Source organism: Rhipicephalus microplus, chromosome 5 (genome assembly GCF_043290135.1).
Source record: "Rhipicephalus microplus isolate Deutch F79 chromosome 5, USDA_Rmic, whole genome shotgun sequence".
NCBI lineage: Eukaryota > Metazoa > Arthropoda > Arachnida > Ixodida > Ixodidae > Rhipicephalus > Rhipicephalus microplus.
The window spans coordinates 178489489-178514992 of record NC_134704.1 but is presented as its reverse complement, the minus strand read 5'-3'; the positions used below and the strand labels follow the sequence as shown (position 1 = coordinate 178514992).

General features: G+C 42.6%; 2 protein-coding genes across 4 annotated transcripts in view; both read right to left on the bottom strand.

Annotated features, from left to right (window-relative positions):
- The window catches only part of LOC119174089 (stimulator of interferon genes protein), a 119008-nt gene extending 117127 nt beyond the window's left edge, over positions 1 to 1881 (bottom strand). Inside the window, exons 1-2 of one of the 3 annotated variants that reach the window (XM_037424890.2) lie at positions 1502 to 1702; positions 1336 to 1391 (exon numbers count right to left, since the gene is read on the bottom strand). The gene's annotated coding sequence lies outside the window, so the exon portion shown is untranslated. Of the gene's footprint in view, positions 1 to 1335; positions 1392 to 1501 lie in introns of all 3 variants that reach the window. The other 2 variants (XM_037424891.2, XM_037424889.2) reach the window with 2 other exon arrangements.
- A 9905-nt stretch (positions 1882 to 11786) lies between these two features.
- The window catches only part of LOC119174091 (stimulator of interferon genes protein), an 85224-nt gene continuing 71506 nt past the window's right edge, over positions 11787 to 25504 (bottom strand). Inside the window, exons 7-8 of the mRNA XM_037424892.2 lie at positions 15819 to 15996; positions 11787 to 11930 (exon numbers count right to left, since the gene is read on the bottom strand). Of these exons, the coding sequence (XP_037280789.2) occupies positions 11851 to 11930; positions 15819 to 15996 (258 nt within the window). The 3' untranslated portion in view covers positions 11787 to 11850. The remainder of the gene's footprint in view (positions 11931 to 15818; positions 15997 to 25504) is intronic.

Genomic DNA, 25504 nt, shown 5'->3' with positions numbered 1-25504 from the left:
AGGATACAGGAGGTCAGGCTAATGATAATGGATAAATACAAATATCTGGGCGTATGGATAAGCAATGAGACCGAGTACACAAAGGAACACGAAATATACGTAATGACTAAAGGTAACATGAATGCAGCAGTGATTAAAGATAGGGCACTGTGGAATTACAATAGGTATGATGTTGTGAGAGGAATTTGAAAAGGGGTCATGGTTCCTGGTCTGATGTTCGGCAATGCGGTCTTGTGCATGAGATCAGAACTTCAAGCAAAATTAGAAATTAAGCAACGTGGAATTGGCAGGCTTGCCTTAGGAGCTCACAGGAATACACCAAATCAGGGAGTACAAGGTGATATGGGATGGACATCATTCGAGGGCAGGGAAGCTAGCAGCAAGATAAAATTTGAAAAGTGAGTCACAGAAATGGGGGAGGAGCTAGGAAGGCTCTCAGCTATTTCTACACAAGGAATGTCAATACAAAATAGAGGAAGCGAACGAAAACATTGAGGGGTAAATACTTCGAAAACAGCAGGGGGCCAAACCAAAAATAACTATCGGTTAAGAAGAAGGTGAATGAAACAGAGATCGACATGTGGAAAATAGGCATGATTAAGAAGTCGGCACAAGAGATCTATAGAACTTTTAAGCAGGATATTGACAAAGAAAGGATCTATATGATAATTGTCGGGGTAGTTCTTGCTTTTTGACGCCAGGACGGAAGTATTGCGAACCATGACTTATTGGACCAAATATGAAAGGGTAGACACGGTATGCAGTGCATGTGGAGAGGAGGAGGAAACTGCCGAACACTTGATAATGTTCTGTAGGGGGCTTTACCCTGTAGTTCATGATGATGGCGCAGAGTTTTTCAAAGCACTGGGGTTTAGGGACAGGGAGGGCAAAATAGAGTTTAAACGGGTAGAAATAACTAAAAGGAGGTTATCTGATTGATAGCTACAATCAAGGCACGAGTGAAAATTAAATCCATAACTACAACGTGCCAATGCTTAACTTCACAATTTAAAGAGGGAAAAAAAGATAAATCTAGTTTTTGTTTACTAACTATTACGGCAAGGTGGCGTTAGCCACCACCCGATCTAAAAGCTACAGCTATATCAATCCACCCATGTATCTAACGACAGCGTCTTAAAAAAAAAAAAAAAAAAAAAAACAAGAAGAGGAGGGCGGAGGAGCAGTTTTGCAATAGCTAGATTTTGTTCACTCGCTACCTCCGTTATCCGCAAATCCATCTGCACACCTCTGCCTGATCACGGCACTCTGGCCATGTTAAAACGCTCGATCGTTAGTTATAAACTACCGCCAGTTTTGCTGAACAACACATATTACCTGTCTCTTCGAAGAATGCGGTCGTTAATAGTTCTTGTTCTTCACAGCGGGTCTGCCTGTTTTTGGACGGCGCGACGAAGGGAATGAGACCGTGGACAAAGTCCGGGCAAAACGGTAGCGCAACTCAAACAAAATCGAGGAGTCACACCTCAATAAGCATACTCACACCAGACTGCTTGTGATGACAAGGCACTGGTCGTGCGCCTCACAAGTTTAGCCGGCCCGAAAAGCACACATGCCCGACCACAAAACACTTACAGCGGCACATGTTTACACGCATACTATATGACCTCCGCTGCTTCCGCCCCGAAACTTCAGAGGGCGAAATAGCGACGCGGTTTATTTTGAAACGCGGGCCAGTGTATCTACTGACCTTTCTCTTAGCGCTAATCAATGCAGAAACAGCCGCTACTTGGGCAAAAATTGTCTTTTTCGCGTACGTCTTGCATTAAGCGGCCAACTCCTTAAGCACCTTGGGACAAAGTAGATAGTCGCACAGAGATATACTGGCGTTATCAGCATGCGTCACGGCTTCTCCGCACGCCGGCCGTCTGAGCCGGGTGGGCTGCGCGATGTTCAAGGCGGTGAGTCGCTGACTTGCCTGGCTCCTTAGTCAGCACATACAACTATGCCGGCCACGCCACAGAACACCTGGCCACGCGTCCTTCCACAAAGTTCGCGAAAAAAACACCAGGGACAAGAAGGAAACACGAGAAGGGCACTGCGGCCGGTATCGAACCTTGCCTACTGCATGCCTACGTCAAATGAGCTTAGGTAATTAAAGTGTGCAGTCCTTAGCTGTCACTTATGAAAGACTTGCGATAACTGACAAGCATAGTCGTGCGCATGGGGGAGTAAGGGAGGAGGGGCGCAAAGTCAGCCAAATAAGAAGGGGGCACTTCAACACGAAAGAAAACGACCCCCCCCCCCCCCCCCCCGCCCCATTCAAAGGAACTTTGTGCACGCTTATGCTGACAAGCAATGTTATTTATAGTAAAAAAGAAGGCAACTGTTAGCTCAACGAATTAAGGACACAATATAAACACAGAATTTTGAGAAATTCTACTGTACTCGCCACTGGTCCCCTAAATATGAAGGCAGCAGCAGCTGGCCCTATAAATGGCTGCAAAGCAATGGTGACAAGCTGGAGACACTGAGTATGCTCAACAAGAGAATACTATGGAACAGAGAAGGCAACAGCAGCCCCGAGAAGACCCTAAAGCTATGGAAGGCCTACACCAATGATGTGCCTGTAGAGCTACGAGAGGTGTGAGCGCTTGGTTTCAGCATGAATCTCTCTCTCTGGAGTTTGGGCGTATCTTGTTGTGTCTTTGGTTTAACTCAAACTTCTCTGCCCAGAATCAACATAAAAACAACCTAGTTAAAGCCTAGCAACCATACCTGCAGAAGCAAGATAGAACAGCCTGCTTCACCTAGCTAAGGGCTACAAACAACCTAGAAGCAACCAGATTAGTTCTCAGAATCATGCAGTTTTGCTATTTGAAGCTCTGGAAGCTTTGCCAATTTTTGTTTCTGCCTGTTGGCGTCACATAGCACATGATCCTTTTATGAGAATTGGGTGCTGCCGATTTGTAGTTACTTATTATATGTTTGCGAATATGCTGCCTTTGACAATGAACAACCTGAAATCAGTTCTGGAAAAAAAATGTTTCCAACTGGAAGAGGGTGAAGAAAGGAACTTGACAACTATTTATATAAAAATTTAATTAGGTCTGCTTCACAGGCATCAATGAAACAGTGAAGCTGGTGGTGTCAGGCTAAGTGCATTTCTATGTTTTACAAGTCTGTCAGATATGTTGTATCATTGCTCTTTATTAAACAGTCTTTGTTAAAGCTCTGAAGTGACTGCATACCTTTATTGCATGTTGACCATACCACCCTTATACAAGTTCAGAAGGAAGCCTATACGATGCTCTGATATATATGTTGTGCGCACTGCTCTTTATTAAACTCTTTATTAAGCTTTGAGGTTGTAATATAGACACCGCCCTTTATAACCACAAATTATCACGTGACTGGGGTGTGACTGTGGTAATGCACACACTATTTGTTGTGCTAACTGCTGCCTTATTCTTTTTTAGTGGAGGTTGTGTGTCGTGGAATTTGCCCAATTCCTGTGGCCCATACATGTTTGTGATGATGATAATTTTTTATAGGCCAGCACAGACTTCAGTGGCACATACTTGTCTGTTGGTTTAACTAATGCCTGCATTTTTAGTGCACCTGTGGTTTGTTGTGGGATTTAAGAAAGGTTTCTGGCACATATGCGTTTATGGTACCCACGAGCATTACAAAATTTCTCGAACATGAAAGGCTCAACCAAGCCAACTTCACTGTTGGGGCGAGTGAAAACGGGCGTGGCGATCAAAGTGGTGTGGCTGAGAGCTGGCTTCCCTTTACAAATGGCATGCATATGACCCATCCACCTCGTGGGTGTGAGCTACCTTCTCCTAGGTGACAGAACAAAACCCTGAGTTTGTGACTAGGCTGTCTGCCTTTCAGCGTTCTAATGAAAGTGACAAGGTATGAAAAGGTCCGCGAAGCAAGTTTTCCTTGAAGACGATGCCAAAAGGTAAAATAGCAGAATTCGTGCCCGGAACCAGAAAGACATCATGGGTAAAGCATCTGGAGGTTTACTATGAGTCGACGATGTCATAGAATCCTTCAAGACGTGTTCTGGGGTGAGCAAATGTGCAAAAGGGGGCCCTGGTGGTACACCAGAAGCCTTCTGAGGTGGACTTAATCAAGTTACTAATCCAGCACATTGACCAAGCCTTCTGAGCTACTTAAATGTAAGCAATTTGGTCAGCCACTCAAGAGGAAAGCAAACTTAGTTGTGGCATTTTCTGTAATGGCAGGTGCGTGCATGCTGAAGCATATTTCTTGTTCTTTCCTCGTATTTCAAAAGTAAATGATATTATATGGTAAGTGCGTGCACATTGTTACAAGTTAGCGCTCGCCTTCATACTTTCTCCTGTCCAGAATAGAATTTTCCACTATGGAAACAGTGAATCAAAGTGACATCATAATGACATCACAGATTTGGTTATCTATAGCAGAGCGATGGCATCATCAAGCCGTACTCTGTGATCAAGTGACTTTTGCATCATTCATGTGGATGCCGATGGTCATCTTTCTCTTTTATGAGGCAGCAAAGGCTTACACCTCAATATAAAACTACTTTCCACTTACCAGTATGCCAAAGCACTTATACTCATTTCTACTAACTAAATGGCTTCAGTCTTCATTGATGACGTACATTAAGGCCTAACAGCAATGGGGAACTTAACCAAGGAAGCTCTTAAACAAATGGCACGATAGCCATCGATGGGGAATTTCAAAATTTAATCCTTCCTTAAAAAATAATTGTAATGATAAAACTGGCCATATACAAAGAAATAACTAAAATTCTTGGGCTAGCTGGTAACTCATAATATAATTTGTAATTTAACGCAACTTAGGAGTCCCTGAAAAGACTCGCACATTCGCACTCACTTCCACTGGAGATATGCCACACAGTGTTGTGTGTGGTATATGTATACGCTGTGTATACACTTGTATACACTTGTATATGCTGTGTATTCACAGCGTATACGATATGTATACACTGTGTACTATAACCGTGGAGTGTCATAAGGGGAAAGTAAAGTGTAGATAAAAAAAATGATATCCATCTGGTTCTTGTTTTATTTGTAATTTACTTTCTAAATGGCACTTCACTAGATCACATGAGAAATTTTAATTAGTGGAAGTTGTTGGGTGCCAAATGAAAAGCTTTGTGTCACTAGAATTTTTTATTTTGTTCATTACAAGTTGTGAAATCATGATGTGAGGTTGAAACCTTTGCCACTCACCCGACATAGACTTTGCAAGCCCGATTCCTTCCCTGCCCTATTTGGTATCGGAGCAACTCGAAGCTGGAGGATCACACAATGTGGAGGCATCAGTAGGTCGTGCGTGTGCAAGGTACATTTGCATGACATGCCCATGCAAGGCCATGCACGAAAGCAGTGTTTTGTCATTTCGACATTCTCTGTAACGTACTGCCTGTTTCTGTGGGAGAGATCCCTCTATGCGGGCACGTTTGGAGAGGCTGGCGTGGATCACGTATCCTTGCCACCATACACAGGATCACACCACTAGAACTCCTATAAGGAACGATGCACCAAAATTACGCCAAGGGTTGTGAATGCTGAAACCGGCACGATGCGAGAATGGCGAGAACACCCAATTCAAATGAAATGAAGGCAGCTGTCTCGCATCTTGCTTGATGCAAAGTCAACTGACATACTTCTACTCGGGCAATAAAGTGCACAAATCACGCACGTCGTCTCGTATAATTCTCGCAGTGTCACGTACTACTTTGACGTGCGCAGGACCATTATAACACCTCCACCATGTTGGGGCACATGCCTGTGCGATAAAGGTCAAGCGGTGTCCAGTCTCACATTTCATCTCTTTGTAGAGCAGGTAGCACTGCAAATCTTTGTAGATGAAATCGTGAGCACTGCATATGCTCCTCTTCACTTCTCGAAATTCACAAACCTGTGTAAGGGCCTTTTAAGGTGTTCACAGACAGAAATTTGAGCCTGTGTGTTGAGACCAAGTTATTACAAAGCAAAAAGATCCTTTTGGCCTATTGCGCTCTGACAATTTGCACCTGTGTAGCCCTTCTCAGCCATGCCAAAAAGAGAGAGACCCAGAAGCATGTTTATTCGACAGTGGACTCTTAACTCACCATGCTGCACTAGAAATAAAGAGACCGTTTTCTGCGAACCCTGCGGGAAAAGAAAGCATAGCTAGGCTAAGCCATCACGCCTTTGTACCATGACAAACTAAAGCATTTTTGTTTATTTTCTTGTAGTCACAGATCCCACACATAATTCTTCGACAATTTGAATTTTGTCGCATTTTATTGTGCCTATATTTTTGATTTTGGGTGTCTAAAACAGTGTTTAGTTCACCTATTTCTGGTGCCTGAAATACGGTTTTTTAGTGCCTGAAAATCCGGCCTCTAGACTCATGAACGCTTTTCATTGGTTGTGTTATGAGTTACGATGTTCCCAAGAATGCTCGCCATTGGCTGTGTTTCAAGTGATGTCGTTGCTTGCGGTGCCGAGCCTGCACGCAACAGTTTCTCTTGACTCCCCCCCCCCCCTCTCGCCGAGTTGGCTCGCGCTTTCAGACGCTTGCAACAACACAACATTGCAGCGTCAATGTTATGATTACGAGAGTTCGTTCGCTGGGGCGAATGCCACTTTTGGCAGGAGTTTCTCCAGCGGCACATTGGCTTTGGCTGCGATGTTTTTGACCACCTGTGGTTCGAGGACAACCACTGTGATTAGCGCATTGCAAAATCCATTTAACTGCTTATACATTCTTCCATGACCAAGATCATGCGAGACACAATGTGTGGCATGTGAAATAAACGCTGTGGTAAACCCGCGTCTTTCATAATCATACGGTGGTTTGGGGACGTTAAACCCCACAAATAAATCACTGTGGTAAACCCAAGCGAAAGGTGTGTCTAATCTCATTAAGAAGCACAAACGTGTAACCAGTAATTGTGAAACGCTTCTATGCCACGTCGGTTTGAACTCACTGCTAAACACCGGGCCGCATGTTTGAGCTTTCGCTGGTTAACTATTTATATGAAGTGCTTAGGCGGTGATTTTTTTGTCGTGCTATGGCTCACGCTACTTAGTCTCAATTGAAGTACATACTAACTTTGATTAGTGAGGGGCTGAATTTCACTCCTGCCTTAATTTTAACCACAATTAGACAACCTCCTATTAGTCATTTATACCAGCTTGGAGTCTTATTATTAACTGTCCCTAAACGCCACTGTTTTGAAAAATTCAGTCCCATTGCATTAGACTGTAGGGTGAAGCTGTTCATATAAAAAAGTATCAAGTATTCAGTTATTTCTCCTCTCCGCTTGTTCCAAATAGTGAATTTATTCCTTCCTTTCGGTACATCTTAGTACTCAATACATGAGTCCTGGCTTCAAACAAGAGTAAGCTACCTGGAGATTTATTGTAAATCTTTACTTTGGCAATCTCCTGCTAGAAAATTCTTCACGTTTCCAGTACCGATTCCACAAGCATCCATATTTTCCACATGCCCCTCACTGTTTGTCGTTTCTCTTAACCGTTGATTGTTTTTCGCCTAGTCTCCTGCTGTTATTGTCCAAATGTTTGCATGATAATTTGCTGGTTCACTTCATCCATTGTGGGTCAGCATTTCTTATCTAAATGTAACTAAAAACATTTCTAGCCAATCATTTCTTTCAATTATTTCTCAAGTTCTATTTCGCTGCCACCTTCCCTGCCCTCAAATGATGCCCATTCTATGTGACCTTGTACCCTCTGATTTGGTGTGTTTCTGTTACTTTCCAAAGCAAGCCTACCTGTGCTGTGTCGCTCAATTTTCATCCTTGCTTGTACTCCTGATCTCATACCAAGTGTCAGACCAGGAACTATCACCGCTCTTTAAATTCCTCTGACCACCTGCTGTATTTTCACAGTGCCCTATTTTTTATTACAGCAGCATTTCTGTTGCCTTTGGTAGGCAATTATATTTTTTGTGTTCCATTAGGTACTCCAGCTGTTCGTCCACACACCAATAGTATATTGTTATTTATCCGCTACATTTAGTGTGTCCTGCTGCATCCTTCACTGGCCGCCTTTATAATCATTATGATTGAAGTCTGCTCATTTTGTGGTGCTAGACTTTAAACCTAACTTGTCTCTCTCTTTGCCACAAATGTTCATCAATCCCTGCAAGTCTACCTTGTTTTTGGCCATTAATACTCTATGATGTGCTGACATCATTGCTAATAATGACTGTTCAATACATGTTCCTTGCTTGACACGACACAAGGTGTAGCCAAGTTCAGTGCTCTCTAATTCAGCCTCAAGTCCTTGTAGGTACAGCATATCTGGCAAGGCAGAGAGAGAGAGCATCCTTGTCTAAGCTGCCGTTGTAGGCTCAGATGCCTGTTCCTTTCCATTTCACAATGACCTCATTACTTTTATGTGTACAGTAGACTATCAGTAAATGGAAATCTGTTTAACAGAACTGCTGCTTAAATGGAACAAATGCTTCTAACAAGATTGGTTTCGTTCTTGCATTATGTGCCTCTGTTCATATCTCAGTAAACAGAACTCCTGTTAAACGCAACATATTTTACTGGTTCCTTTAAGTTTTGTTTAATGAGAGCCTACTGTATGTTTTAAAATATTGGTTACTCCATCTTCGACATCTAGTGCATTCAAAATGTCCTACGTGCTTTCTTGTATCACACTGCCATAGGCTGCATTGATGTGAAGAAACGTTTCCCAAATATGGGCCTGTGTTGCTTTTCTGCTGTTTCAATGTACTGTGTGAATGGAAATAGATTGTCCTCTAACCTCCTTTGTTTCCAGGGCTTTCACTTCTCCTAGCAACCTTTCATCCCTTACCCATGCCTGCAGTCTTTATATTCTACATCACTGGCCTGTATACAACAGATGTCACTGTAACGGAATGGTGTCAGTAGTTTTTGATGTCAAATATGACCCTCTTTCATTTATAGATCATGCTCAACTTGCTTAGTCCCGCCAGAAAGTGTATATCTGACACCGTGGTTTCCATCCACTGAAGGTTTCAACATCCATTATTTTTTTATTGTGCCACCATGGCAAAACATGCTTTGTTAAGAGCAGGCACTTTAGTAGGCCTCTGCAGCTGTGTACACGACAAGTGGATGATAACAGTGGATGGCCCCACAAGCGGATGATCAGATTGGTAGTAATGTTTTTTAAGATTAGGGACAATCATTGTCATCACAAAATAACTTGATAAAACAACAAAGGTCATATTTCCAATTGTCGAGCTTAAGCCCAGGCCCTCACGCTCTGAAGGTGAGTCTTCTTACCAATGGTTTACACATCCATGCTTGATGAAAACGACTACGCTGTGGGGTTGCTATCACCCCCAGTAAAGAACATGTTATTTGTGGTGCAATGCTTGGAACATGAAGGCAGGAAAGTAAGAGCGACAGATGAGTACCTATCTTCTATCTGCATGTTCCAAGCAGCGCACCACAAATAACGTGTTGAGCAAACGTACGCACCAACCCGGTCACGAAAAAGTTCTCCTGTAAAGTTGTTTGCACCTCGTGGTGCACACGTGTCTCGCGAATAGGTTGCATTCAGAGTCAACTACATAGAGAAAGTATTTCCTCCGTCCATGGTTAACCGCCATCAAGCAATAGGTGACGTTACATTCATGCGTTATTATCATCATCATCATGGTTGGCATGGTAGCGCTGGCAGTGCTGCCTTGCGGCAAGGCTGGGTGGCGGCACATGAGACATGCATAGTTTTTGGGCGTGTGGCAGCTCGAATGCATGGTCACCTGCTGACAGGGTTCTGCAAGATGCCGCAATTGCGGGTCATATTCCGTGGTGCCTAACAGCGAGTCGAACATCGACAACACGGCCTTTGCGTTACATTGTGTTAGTTATGTTGATTGAGCATATTGGAATATTGCATAAGGCTGTTTAGCATGTCACTAGTGACGTATATAATTCAGCTGATAAAATCGTCGATGTAAAAGTACCATAGCTGAATAAATGTACTCGATGTTCTGGTTTTCTTTGATTGAGTCTGTTGTATCCGTTCGCTTCGAGAGCGTGTTGCCCCATTTTGACGCCCCACAATGTGTATACTAAAACCATATAAATAGATGAGTTCATGAACAAAAGCTGTCACTGGAGCCAATGTTTCGAAAGGTAATCTTGTTAACACTGCAACTGTTTTTGCAAAAGCAGTTGCAACGTTACAAACATTGCTTGTCAAAACCCCAGCTCCAGCCATGTGTTCCTACATTTATTTTTCAAGCTTCCATCTTCCCCTAAATTTCTGCACTTTTTTTAGAAACCATACAAGTTGTGTTTACTGCCAAGTGTGAAACAAAATTAGAGAATAGTTTCTATGCAGGTATCAATGAACTTTGTGGTAGTTCAATAAGACACCTCTGTAGGACACAATATAGAGCAGGCGTTGAGGACTGGATGCATCAATTAGGTACTGCTTTTTCTTTGCACAAATTTGATGCCAGGCTCCTGTTTTGGCGGTCCTTCTAAAGTGGCTGTTACAGGTGTTAACTGACAGGAGGAAGCGCAAGGGGTTAGACCGCTACTTGCTCGCACCGGAAACGGCTCCCTTGGCTCTTAATGTAAGCATATTTCTTTATGGTGTTATGTCTTGTAGTGTCGCAGCATCTGGTGGAGCTTGAATCTCGACCAATTTGTCTCCGTCCCAGTGGTGCACTGCCGAAGTTGATTGCAAAGACCACAAAGAGGTTACCATAGCCTAATCTCTCGGATTAAAAAGAAATAGAGGGGGCCGAGGAGGAGAGTACCATGTAATTGCCTGTAGCTGCCTTTCTGCAAGGTGCGCCGCTTAATTCATGGCGCGTAATGTTTTCTTTTCACGATTTCTTTAAAGCCTTCCAACAATTACAAAGGGCTCAACTATAATTTACTGTGAGCATGAGACACAGTATCCACCAACTATGCAGATGTGCACATTGCCTTACAGATGTGTAGTGGCCCAGTACACCACAAAATGATTCATTATGTTGCCGTGGGTACATCAGAAATGTGCTAGCAGTAGGTGTCCAAAGAGAGTTCACAAAAGGTTTCAAGACTTTCACTTCTTCAGCTTGGACTGCTACTGTGCTGTGTATTCTGTGCAAGAATGGGCTGTTATTAAGGCAGAAAAGCTTTTCTTGCTGGAAAACTGGGAGTCACCCTTCCAACTTCAGAGCATGCAATTAAAGATACAACTTCATAAGAACCAAATGTGGTGGCTGCAATGCCACTATTCAGTTTTCATTTGAAGTTATCGTTGTTTCCATGAGAGAATAATGTATATTAAATATTTATTTTGAGATTCTTGTGTAGACTGTTCTATACAATTACAATATGTAATAATTAACTAGATACAACTTCTTGCAATCTGTTTCAAGTTTGCCATTGTATAGTGAGTGCACTATTTTAAATATTCACCACCTTCTACTTATCTAACTTGAATATTAGCGTACTCCCAACTTCACGTCTTTAGCAAGAACTACAACAGTTCTCACACTCATTCCTTGTTTTTCTGTCGACTGTTGCCTTCACCTTTAAATACTTTTTACCTCTGTGCAGGATGCAATTTCCACCTTTTTTTTTTTCATCTCTTGCTGTGTTGTTTCCTTCTATTGCAATTTCTTGCACTAAACCTCTAGACAATTACATGTGCTTTTTTATAGGCAGTGCTACATGTATAATGATTTATGAATACAAAGTTCTATTGGAGCATAGAACCGAAATCACATCCTTAAAAGGATGTTTTAGGCCAAAGTTGAAAAGGTTGAATGATTGCACACAAACGTAAATGTAGTAGCGAGAAAAAATGTTTAGCATTTATTCACACAATAAGTACCTGCAAAAAAAGAGAGAAATTAAGTCAGGCCCAGCTCTTTCCTGATGACATTCCTGAGGATAAATGACACAGGTACCGGACGGCCATCTTCACTCATATCTGAAAAAGAAATAGCACTGAAAATGTTTAAGTTTTTTTGTGCAATGGGATCAGAAGAAAAAAAATTACATATGCGGACTTTCTAATGGGGCTCTTCTGTTAAAATAAGTTGAAATGGTTTTACACACTTTGGCACAGCAATGCTGACTTGCGATGTCTTGTCAGTGTGCCCGTGGCATACCTTCTTTTCAATGCGAAGCATTTCTTTGCGTACTGCAGGTACTTTTGGTGTCTGTCTGTCTGTGTGCGTGCGTGCACCCGTGATCACCCCCTTAACTTTGGGCAAACCAAAATTTGTATGAGAGGGTAAAATAATGCTTTAACGAATATGGCTCACTGGCCATGATATGAAAAATTAAGGGTACTTAAAGCATTGCTTTTAAGAGTTGAACGTGATAGCTATATCCTGTTCCTAGTGTGTGCTTCAAACACTTAGTGCATGAAACCTTTCGAACTTGCTATGCCCCCACTACGTGGCCCTTAAGGGAATAAATGCAGGAGCTCGTCTTTCCTAGTGGGTGACTGGCTTTAAACCATGAAGCCATTATGATAATCGCATGTTCTGATGCCCACTGGTATTGGTCGCTTGTACCACGCATTATTACTACAATATTTCATGTTGCATTGTAAAGCATGTATACAGGATGCGTGTGTTTGCAAAGCATGAAAGCTGCTTTAATTACATCTCCAAACAAAGGAAGTTCTTTTCACTGTATTCGCAAGCAGATGCATGGCCGTGTGGTAGAACATCCGCTTGCCATACAAACGACCCAGGTTTAATCCCCACTCAGATCCAAACGACCCTGGTTTCATCCCCACTCCGACCCAGGATTTTTTTTTGTAGTTTATTTTAGTTGCACTTGATTTTTCAGTCACGTATAAGGATTTTTCACTTACAGCCAAAGACACTGACAATGACACCGGAATTTCTGAGAAATGAGCTCTAACTCTTTCGTTTACACGCTTATTCAAATAGATCACCGGTGATCGACATTTTCGATAATTGATTTTGGCATCTAGAATTCGTTTCTCATGCACCCAGCACTTTCTAGCAGTTAGTCTAGCCACTCAACTTTCCGAATATGTTTGAATTTGCTCATTTGGGCAACATAGCGATTCTTAACAGACCTTTGCATAAACCAATGCGTGTGTGTTGGGAAACGCACTTGGCTGGCCAACTTGACTGATGTCCATGCCCCTCATCATGATGCTACAGTAACATGAAAGTTATGTGATCAAAAGAATATTTGCAAGTCAGATATTAAATTAAGGTGGCAGTTTCACAACCGGATGGTGTTGAGCAGTAATAATTGCCAGAAATTTATGCCAGCTACTTAAAAGAAAGCCCTTGCTAGGAGTCAGGGAAAGTTTATTCTACAAAAATATATTTCTGAAGGTCTGCTGCATGTATAAAGTGTGGAGGTGGCCTTCTCATTTAGTTTCTAGCAGCTTTGGTTTTGCTTGTATTGTTATATCAGACTGCAACTAGCGTCACTAGTCGCTCTTATGGCAGCGTCGTCACGTGCGCATGTGTGTGCACCTGTGTTGCAAAAAACGCGCTGCTCAAAACTGTTTTGTAACCGTACCTGAACTGAGTGAGGACGAGCTTAGAGTCGGAGGATGACGGCACCTCAGCTCCAAGTTTTATGCCGATGATGTCTCGCTCCTGAGACATCTGCAGCTGTTCATGGGTTTGTTTTGTTTACGACCTCAAGTTGTCACCTCCACTGCAAGCATGTAGCTGCTGACCTTTGTGCACAATCTTATAGCTACGTTACGTGTGAGGTCCACACGTTGCTGGGGCCGGTGTGTTGGCACCGGCTGCAGAGGTTTTCTTCACGACAAGAAGGTCACTGGAGCACATCTTGGCCCTGACTATGAAGCAGCGTGAAATGTTTTAGAACTGAGCCTGATAGTTTTCTTGAGCGAAAACGTAAAGAATTATGCGTGGTTGCATATGTTGGAACACCAACCTACGCAAAGTGGGGTGGCTCACGGAGAGTGGCAACTCTAGATGAAATAGCGAAGTTCATTGGACATCTGATCTATGAAGAGATTATTCACATCACAGGCATCCAGCTATACTGGCACACCTACAGACTCTTATAGAGAGAAAAAAATGAGACATAAGTGTACGAGTTCACTTGTGTCTCACACACACAAAAAAGCAAGCAATGCTTCACCACATGGCTCGAGCAAGGAAGCAGCACCCCGGTGCCGATTTTCTTTGTCTATGTAAATAGAAACATTTTCTACAACATTTATTATTTTTTATACTGTTCCTGGATCGTTTTTCTTCAAAATTTATACTTTGAAATTTTTTTTGAACATTTCGGCATATATAGTGTTTTTAATTGCACTGTTTACCAGCTGGCAACCAAAGATTCTACACTTTTCAATTTTTTTTAGCTTCAAATATTTTTGCTGCTTTAAACATATAATTTTTAGAAAAAGCATTTCATTGCACGAAATTTGGTATGCTGCAATGCATGCTGGATTACTTTTCGAACTGGCAGAAACTGTCTTCTTGAGACATATAAAAGTAGCCATTTTCGCACAGTAACAAAAGAACTAATGTTGCGACCAACACATCTTACACGACAAGCTGAAACACGTTCTGCAATGAGGGAAGCATCAAAAAAGAGCCGCGTTTTTCCCACAGACTATTGTTCTTAGGCATCGCACTCTCGAAATAGTCATTACAGACAGAGGCACTGCATTCACGGCCATGCCTTTTTTTACCGTTTTGTGCCTAAGTAGTACCGCTGACGAGAAGGAAACAGTGCATCACTCTAAAAAAAAAAGGGGCTGCCAGAACGCAACTGCAAGGCATGCACAGACAGATACAATAAGGGTGTAGACAGATGCATATCACAAAAATTGCAATGTCTGATACCCCTGTCAAACGGCAAATGTGATGCCATTTACAGTGAATGTCATTCATTTGTACTAATGACATTTGTTTGCTGTCACACAGGGAAACTAATGCTGTATGATGAAAATGACATTTTCTGTTGATGAGTTCCCAGAACACATTCGCATTCAATTTCGGTCTGAATGAGTAGTACTGTCGCCTGGGACTTTTAGGGAGATGCTGTTATCTTATGCTTACGTAACTTTTAAAACACGTAATCATCTTATTCCTCACTAGATCAACTTACTACTGGTTCGATGACATACGAACAGCACGTGCGAAAGTTAAAAAAAGAAAAACTCTTCTCTCAAACACAGCGGCTAGACGCCAACCATGTTTCATTTGTGTATTGTTGTTGTTGCCTGTATTGCATATGTTGATTGTCCGATTGCATGTGCTGTGGTGACCAAGGTGGTGACTACACAAAATCGCTGCTGCAGTCTCATTTATGCAGCCAAGAAGTCAGTCATGTGCCCCACTTCAGTTCACTTTACTCACGCGTGGTCATATTATCGGCCATGTAGGTTTTCGAGTGTGTTGTGCAGCTGTGGCAAGTTGTGTAAAATGGCCGCGCTTATAGTCTAGAAGCACTTTTTTACTATAAGAATTATTTTTGAGGGTACACGCATGTTACATGCAAGATTTAAAATACCTTAATTTCTCTGAAAGCCACGACTCAGGAGGGCTAAGGTCATCGTCATCATTTCAAAATGACATTTGTTGTTGTCGTGTGACAGCACGCAGGTAAAATCACACTATGTCCGCTTAATATCATTCATTGTAAATTACATTAAATTTGCCCTGTGACAGGGGTTACGTGCCTGTTTTACTCTGTATATTATCTTCACGAACAACATCACTCGTCAAGAGAACACACGTATCACACCCTTGTGTATAAGTTCTCACATCGAGACTTTGGGCTGGGATGGACATGTAATATAGGATATTGAAAAGAAAAAAAATATGTATGGTACCATCGTACTCCACCAAGAGAAAGCGTGACCGACAAGCTGCATTGGTGTTCACGAGGTCACGCAACTTGTCGCAAAACTTTCTCATCTGCCCTCGTTCTTGTTCAGCTGTCAGCTCCCCACATTCTCGCATGTCGTTCAGCGTCAGCAGCTGACTGGTACCCTCTGCCAGACAGTAGTACTGCACAGGGAAAGATCACGTCAAGCTCGAGCTGTAATTTACCTGCTTTATCTAAACTCTGAAGCTTTCATAAATACAGTTTATTTGTTCTCCAGATCCTATCAGGTGCAACAAAACAAACAATGAAATACAGGGTGCTGGCGATAACAAAATGTAATGACAGCGCTTCAAAGGCCTGCATGTATTTTAAATGGGAAAGCATTTTTATGCCAATTCAAGAGAAAACTGTCTACTACACTCAAACCTCGTTATAACGAAGTTGAAGGGGTTCCACAATTATTTGGTTATATCCATTATTTTGTTATATCGAATTTAACAGTTTGTGGCAATGTATGCTCAGATGGGCGCACACCTATAAGCATGCAAAGAAGGGAACTGCCTCGCGGCCCGATGTACCGCTACGCGACCCCGCATGCAACAAAAAATAAACATAGCCGAACCTCATCATTTCGAACACGCTAAATTAGAATTTCCGCTAAATTCGAACACACGCTGAGGTCTTGTCAAAGCTATGTGTATTCCAATGGGTGAAAACGCCCTGTAATTCGAACGCGCAAGCACTCGCGATGGTTAATTCGAACATACCGCACTCCAAAAATGCTCTCAGCATCATGCCCAATCCCCCGGCGGCACCTGTCAACGCTGCGCGGAAAAAAGGAAAAGAAGAAAAAGAAAAACTGTGGCGGATTGTTTGCTCTCTCTCAAATGCTGATCTGCGATGCCCACCCTGTGCCATGCTTCTCCCTTTTCCATCTCTGCACGTAGAGACCCCTCTCCTTTCAAGGCCGCGAGCGGAGAGAGAGGAAAAAAAAAAAAAACGCCTGTAGCAGAGAGTCCTCTTTTCTCGGTGCAGAGGGTAGCAGCGGAGACGCAGTCATTGCCGTCGTCTTTAAGGCGTGGAGAGGGAAATCACTTTGCACCGTGGCGCCGCTTCTCAGTCATGTGACCCACTGAGCGCTTCCTCAATCCTCTCCACTGGCTGCGTGAAGAGGACGACTCTCTCGGCCGCGCGTGGCATGGCTGTAAGGTCGGCGTGGTAGTTTTGAAAAAGTCGCACGGAACGAGCGTCAAACTCTGCAGAAAATGATATACTTAACACAATACAGTCGGTTTTTTTTTTTTTTTGACAGACTGTTTGATAGACTAATTTAGTTTGTTATATTCATTTATCAGTCAATTTTACTTCATTACAACGAGGTTTAGAATGCATGATTCGCAATAGAGCTTTCAAGAGAAATTTTATGTACTTCGTTATATCTGTTATTTCATTATATCCCGTTACGTTAAAACGAGGTTTAGTATACTGCTGACAGTGCTACTGTCATTTCCAAAGCTAAGGCAAGTTAGAGCACCAAACAAAAACAAATGAATCCAAAAGATAATGTGGCCAGAGAAGACCTAGGGGCTATTATTTGCTGTCTTTAACAGCAGCGGGCTAATAATGACTTAAATTGAATACAATCAAAGTGGACAAAAAATCACTTTTCCTCGGTGAGACGCAAAGAGTAAAAAGAAAATATCTAGCATTTAACATCGTCATAGTGGCTGTAATAAACGAAAACCCATGGTTGTAGATCTGGAACACGTCTGTATCCCATAAAGGGGAGTCCGAATACTAACTTCGTTCCTCTCTCTCCTTTCGTCTCAGACGCCTCGCCCCCCCCCCCCCTCCCCAAGCCCATGCCCCACTTATTTATTTTCAACATCCGCTGAGAGGAAAGGGATGACCACTACAAAAGTCATTTTGCTGCTCTTAAAATGTCCAGGTTTTGTGGCAGGCAGTTCAACATGTGGCCAGTTGCCAAATGCATAGAGCAGGCTCTGGCTACCCCATCTCGCCCGGGACGCAGCGACATCACTCGCCCTAGTTTCCAGAATGTTGGAGAAGTGTCGTCTTCATGCGCTATCACAATGCCTCTCTCACGTGAATCTATATTGAAGCCTGGTTCGAGAAGTACCATACTAATCTGACATAGAAATGATGTTTGCACCTCCATCTCAATGTGGCGTAGCTGATATACTCCGCACTCCGATTTTCCTGTAGACGATTTACTACAGCATTTTAGAGTCTTCTCCATGAAGTTCCTGGATATCTGCAGGGATGTTTCTTGCTGTGGCCCAAATCCTGTGCCTTGCTCTCTCTCCCGCTGCTTCATAGGAATAAGCTTTCTGTGATGGTCACACAGCTGTTTCAGACGGTGGTGGTTTTGCTTCGGCATTGTCCGCAGAGAACTTCTCTTTGTTTTTGGAGGCATAAACAGAACTTTCACCTCCTTGCCTAGGCGATCTATGTACTTGTTTGGTCACAACCTTGTCTAGTCACTCAAACCTGAGTGGAAAAGTCCTGGCATTTAGGCTGTGTATCCAATGACGAAGACACCACAGAAAACATGTCACGGCTTTTAGCTTCACCGTCGAGGACATAGAAGGGGCCATCATTGCTAATAGACAAGCTTTTCACAGGTTGATCCTTTGCACGATTCCGCAGCTGTTCACCGACAGAAACTTCATCTTCTTCAATCTCATCATTCAAGCCATAGCTTGCATAATTTCCAGAACTTCTGCCTGCACTTTCGAGAATGGCTATCGCTTGAGCCGTTTTTTTTTTTCGGTTATTTAGCCTTCTTTGGAATTTCGCCACAATGGCCCAATGCCTGTTCCTCTCCTGTCCGGCTGACAGTGTGCAAAAATCGCTCACGAGGATCTTTCACACAACTTCACCACATCATCACACACACATCATCATCACTTAATATAACTGCCATTATTGACCCGAATAATTTATTTCTGAGGTGACGGTTTTACCTTTCTGCATGCCGTCACAACCCATGCTTTGTTATTTGGTTCAACTTCAATCCAAATGTTTTTCATAAATTTCTTCACCCACAGAGAGTCCACTTTCCTGGTTTGTATCTGCACCTTTAAAACATCTCATGTATTTTCCAGTGCATTTGGTGATGCTGTCACTGCTATCGAGGACTATGGAAACCAGCTCTGTCGTAGCTCCTACTGGCATGTCTGACGTAATCAAGAGACTATTCACTTTCAAACAGTAAACACAGCCCATCAGCTATTGTATGCAAAATCTTCTCATGGTAGTCTGCAGCATGCTTGAGTCCATGTCAACTGCCTTGTTTAGCATAACATCAAGAATCTTCTTGTCTAAATGCTAGAGCTCGCCATCCTTGGTCATGAAAATGACGACATGCCTGTCGATCTCCCATGCTTTGGTGTTGGGGTCATGCAGTAGTCCGGTCACGAGTGTAATATTTCATGAGATGCTGGCCCTGACAGTCTAGTGCACCATTTAAAGACGCTCGAGAGGCCTCCCCTCTCCCGCTTCTTTGTTTTCAACAGTAATGATGCCTGTTCATCATCTGTGAATATTAACCAAGTAGCACAACGAATGCTCCCATGAGCATGGACCATCAGCTTATTGCTTATCAGGAATGGTGGTGCTTTCTTGCTGCTTGGCATGTGCCACTGTCAACAGTGCTCACACACTATGGAGCCAATTTCTGGAGCTGCGGATGCTCATTTTACCCTGGTCCGAGCACATCGCTTTATCACTCAAGGCATGTTTGAGAGCACTGCAGTATAGTAATGGATGAGTGCAGACAGGTACTTTTATATATTTCGCCAAGCAGCATGTATGTTGCCACAAAAATTCAATCGGTCATTTTCAAATGGTTGCAGCAACATAAAAAAATGCACATGACCCCAAGTGAATACTGAAAATTTTTTATAATTGATCTTACTTAATTATTGAATTAAAAGTACCATAAAAAATTTATATGTATGCTCAATGTTTCAGATACTGCACCCCTCTGATTATCTCATCATGATATTACAGGCAGTTCATTATGCTCTGAGACACAAATGTATCGCTACCATATTCAGCCAAAATCACATTTATTTTTCTCTATTACTTGCTCACACCAGAGAACTTACTGCATCCAGTAATGGCCACCTTAAATTTAGCGGCAAGCTTACAGACGATGGGTTTCCAACTCATCTCAAATAGCGAGCACAATCTCAAAATTTAGTTCGTCAAGTGCCTGGAAACAAGGGCCACAACAGTTCAACAAAATTATAACATTGCCATTTAAAGATATGCCTTTCCTGTATCCCATATCTGGGTCATAGTCGCAGTTGATTTGACAAAGGCTTCAAGATAAATACTGATACTGTTCTGCAAAATGGCAAATTTTAAAATAGCCTTTTTGTTAAACAATAATGTTTCAACACATATGGACTGCTGGGGTGCCTTAAAAAAATAATGCTCGAGACCAGTCACATCTTTGTAGCTCCGACGAACAAAGCACTATTAGTAATCCTTTGTAACCAACGGCCAATGCAGCTATGCAAGTAAATACTTTTTAACACAAAAGTATTAACACCAAGACTTGACTGACGTATTTTCGTTAAAGATATGACACTGTAAAACACACAATAATGACAAAGAATCAAATAGAAGAAAGCTACACCGCTGGGAAACGAACCCCCGACTCCTGGCTCCATGGAGTGTGGTGCTACCGACTTGGCCACACAGCACACATTCTTTAGCATACTAATAGCAAGCTATTTATATACACCATCTACCACTGATGGTGCACAGATCTTGGAGGCTAAGTGTGTCACAACCTCTAAAGCACGCGCTTCAGAGGTTGTCACCCCACTTGTTGAGATGCACGCGTGCTTATCTCTTAATGGGTGCGGTTTGTATGTCCTGTGCTTTCATATCAAAGTTTGCCCGAAATCACACAGCGCACGAAGTTCACTTCACTGATTGCAGTGGCTATGCTTGCAAAAAAAGGACGCTGCTCAAACACACAAAAATAACAACTGTGACAGTTAGTTTGCACTTGTGTGTATACAGCTAAACCCATTCATAAAGATAGCAGTTGTAATTAATAGTATCTAAAGTTTTATGTCCCATACAGGTTTTAAATAACAATATTTAGCTTATAACAATGAGCAGATGTTACATGGTGAACTTATATCTTTTCTATAGTAAAATAATCTGCTTGCAGCACTGCTCACGTGCTGCATTATCGATAATAATAATAAATTCTCACTGTTGGATGTACATGCACAAAGGTAATGGAACGCAAAATCTTTGAAAAGAAAAAGAAATCGGCAGATCCCACGTTCCTTGGGAACCAACGTTATGCACAGCATGCCGATGGAAAAACAGCTACACGCACCACCAGCATGAACTGTGGTAGGCTAAAATGCTTCAGTAGCATGTGGTGGTGGTTATGTGTGCACGAATCGTGAACACGCATACATCTGTGACGTATTTATTACGTCGATGGGTCGATGGGTCATGAATACACTTTCAGTGGGCTTTACTTGGGCCAAGTCACTGTGAAATGTCAGCACCATCAGCAGAAGTATAGTTGTTCCTATAATGGTCTGTTAATGCAGCGATGAGCGGCTTATGTACACTGAAGTATGACATATAGTTTAGTTGCTTGAAATCGGTAATGTCTGTCATGAAGAAGTGGTCAAGGACACCTCCATTCCTCATCGTTGGCACGAGATCTTGGGAGGCTCAGTCTACATAGAAAACATCTTTCATGTATTGTGTGAACCAAGTCTGTTTGTGTTCTAACACATCCACATTAATGTTGCTGGCAATGACGAGAAGTAGTCAGCTTGTATGTAGCACTCGTGCCAGCGAGAATGGTGGCCCAGGACACTACTAGACAAATGAGCTTCAGTGGATGGCATTTCACTACAACTGCCGTTACCTCGACGTGACGGCTATATGATGGAAGCATGTATGTACTGTTCGTAAGATTAGATAGCACTGCGACCAGTAGCGGATCCAGAGGGGTTGCGGTAAGGGTGATCGCCCCCCCCCCTCCGAAGTCTGTGTTAGCACCCCTCCCCCCTCACTTCAGTGCTTAAAGTTCACCAATTACGACAAATGATTGAAACCACAGTGAGCACACAGTAACAGTACAGTAGACTCTCAATAAACGGAACTTTAAGGGACCGGGAAAATGTTCTATTTAACAGGAGTTCCGTTTACTGAGAGGTGAGCATGGGTACAGAATATAAGCCAGTTACCAAGTATTGCAGAGGCAATAGTTCCGTTTAGGCAGTAGTTTCATTTGACAGATTTCCGTTTACTGAGAGTGTACTGTATTTATGTTATGAAGGATTTTTCAGCTCATAAAAACAAAAGTAATGCCCACTCCCTCATCTCTAGTGTTGCCTTAGATGATCCCCCCCCCCTCCACTTAAAATGAGTGGCTGGATCTGCCCCTGACTGCAACCACAATTGATATTTTACCAACATTACTGTCTGCTTGAAAAGCAGTTTCGAGACCTGGCGTGGCTCTGTGGTAGAATATTTGATTGCTATGCAGAATGCTAAAGTTAAATTTCTCCTGGGCAATAATATTTATTCTATTCATTCATTGGGTTAACACAGCCAATGCCAGCTTTTAGCAATGTGGCTGACTGGGCTAGTCGGTTTAGCATACTTAAGGTTTAACAGTGGGAACAAATACACGGCGGAAAGAACGGGACAAGCGCTTGTCCCGTTCTTTTTCTGTCCGCTATGTATTTTTTCCCGCTGTTAAACCTTAAGCCAGCTTTTAGGTGTGAAACTCCCTAGGGCTGACTTAGCGTCCCTCATGCCCCCAAAACACACATCAAAACTGAACACGTGAACAACAAAAAACAAAAACGTGTAAACAACAGACTTTGTGTATAATCAACTATACGACAGCACAATACATGACCTTCCACACCATCCGTCTGTCCATCCATCCATACATACATCGACCTGTCCATCCATCTGTTCAGCCTTTAACTAGTCTGCGACTTCAGCATAGACATTGCGGACCTTAGGACTTATAGCTTCGCCCACTTGTCATTCACTTCGTGGAGATGCACTGATTTTTCTTAATGCTCTCGAACAAAGATTACCAATGTCTCTTCGTGCCATTCCTTGGTTGACAAAAACTGTCAATCATCTTCAGTGCATTGTGTTCAACTATAGTTGATCTTACCCCAGGTGATGGCCGTATTGTAGGAGTACACATGTAATGTTAGTACACATGTAGGAGTACACATGTAATTGGATAGCCATCACTGCATACCCAAATTACATTTCATAAAGATTACGGTTCATTTGAAAAGTAGTTGCAAGACCTGGCATGGCTCTATGGTATAGTACTTGATTGCCATGCAGAATGCCGGGATTTAATTCTTGCTAGAACCCTGACATTTATTCTTTACATTTGTCGGATCAACACAGTCGCTGTCAGCTTTTTCTCAACGCTCATTTGTTAAAATTACCCGAATGTGTTTTCACGGTTCCTAGGTAGATATGAACTATCAATCACATGTGGCACAAAGTCGTATACCAGTGGCGCTTACTTGCCCTTGGGTATGTGCCACTGTTTGGCGAGATGTGTTAAACGATGTGCATGATAGGATTGTGACATTATTCATGTCATGACCAGCGAGTTGTATTCATCAAACCATCTTACACTCACATACTAACTTTGTTTTACCTCACACGAATAGATGGATGGAGGACAGACAGGTTCCAAGAGTGCTTGCAGTGTGTATAGAAATCCTTGGTGTTTAAAATGAGAGATTCAAGGTGTTGAACCTTCCATACTCCAGCGTCTTTTTGAATTTGTGGTGTGTTTCGCAGCATAGCATTGTTACATAGCGGCGAAGCTGACTTTTAAAGTCTGCTACGGCGCAGGAGCGGCTGTAGCTTCTATTAAAACATGCAATTTGAGTAAAATGTTGAGACCTTGTAATACACTGGCTCTATAGGGCTTGTAGTAGTCCTGTGAAAGCAACTGAATTTTTTTAAATATCCGAAAAATAGCCAGCTTGGCCATATTTGTCACTGATGACCATTGGAATATTCCATCTGATGTTAAGCTTTGTCACAACAGCCTGCCGTCTACCTATTTTGCTTTTATTTATGTAGCCCATACACCGCAATTATCAGTTATAATGACAAAATTTTCATTCACTTGAGTATTATTATAAATGGGCTCAGCTGTACTTGTGCATTTGTTTGGTGCATTCGTCTTGGTGTTGGAGCAGAGCGCTTGAAATGTTGAGCTGAGGCAGTTAGTTCGTGCTTGTAGTGTGTGTGTTCTCATCATGCTTTCTCTATATTCGAGCAGAGCGCAGCAAGTTTCGAGCTGCTTGCTGTTCTTTTCGTTAAAATGAATAAGTTGCTGTCACTTTCATTGTTTCGCTCTTGCAGCTGGTTCTTGTTACGTTTGTGGTTTTCTTTTGCACGACCTGCATCATTAAGTCCTAGAACTTGGTTCCTACACATGGTTTGGTCGGGCAAAATAGTGAAGTGGCAGGGCCTCACCAACGTCGGTGAATGGACGCCTGGGTGCACAGAGGTCGATGCAGTTGTCGTCTACACAACCAGTTGTATTGGCAGCCCTCCTAGGCTGCCGGTGGACACTGGACTGGTTGATGCTGCATTTGAAGAGCTGGCTCTGAAGTAGTGTTTTGGCCGGACAGTCTCGTCTGAGCTTGAGCCCGAAGCCCAAGAGCTGAGGCCTGTGCACAGGCACAAGAATGTTAGGGCAGCCGTAGGACACAAGCGACGCACGGCTGGAAGCAGCCGGTAGCCTTGAAAACTGTCAGGTCACCAATAAACAGCCGAGAGGTCCAGGCTCGGATCCGAAACCCGACAGCACTGACGCGTGATCCATCTTCTCTCACTACGACTGCTCCTTCTTCCCTTCGCTTCCTTCTCTCTTTGCATACTTTTGAACGATCGCCATGGTGCTATGCAATTGGCCTTCTATTTATTTGCCATTTTTGTTCTTCCACGCTCATGCCCATATTCTTCTTCGTTATCTCCTATCTTGTGTCACGGCATGCACCTTAGACTGGAAACACTGGTGTATGAGCTTTTTCTCAGGGGAAGTCACACTGGTGTATGAGCTTGTTGATGCCATGTTTGTGTACGCGTCACAATATAATGTGTCCAGGTAGATGCTAAAAATGGCTAAATCATCATAATGGACATTTGTCGTTGAGATGGAGAAGTTTATTCTAATCGTTGATGTGGGTGCGTCCACGCCAATGGTGCTATAGTTGCCAAACACATACAGACATTGTACAGGCTCTCATATATCAATGCACAATAAGCAGCCAACTACATCTCTGAAGCCACATTTCACTTTCGTAATATACAGATTCCTATGATGAAGGGATCAGCCATGTTTTTTTTTGTTTATATGAAGCAACAACACCTACGAAAGTGGAAATAAACTGAAAACATGAAAAAGTTATTTTGAGTTTCAAAACAAGGCAAGCGTCCACATACGTGGACAATGGAAACACCAGTTACACTAGGTTAATCAGCCTTCTTCATCGTGTACATAACAACTCAGCTTGCCAACGGCTCCGCTTCAACGCATAATCATTATCTTCATCTCCACTTACCATAATCAGTGCCTTCGTTACAATTGAATGCGTTTATTATTATAATCAC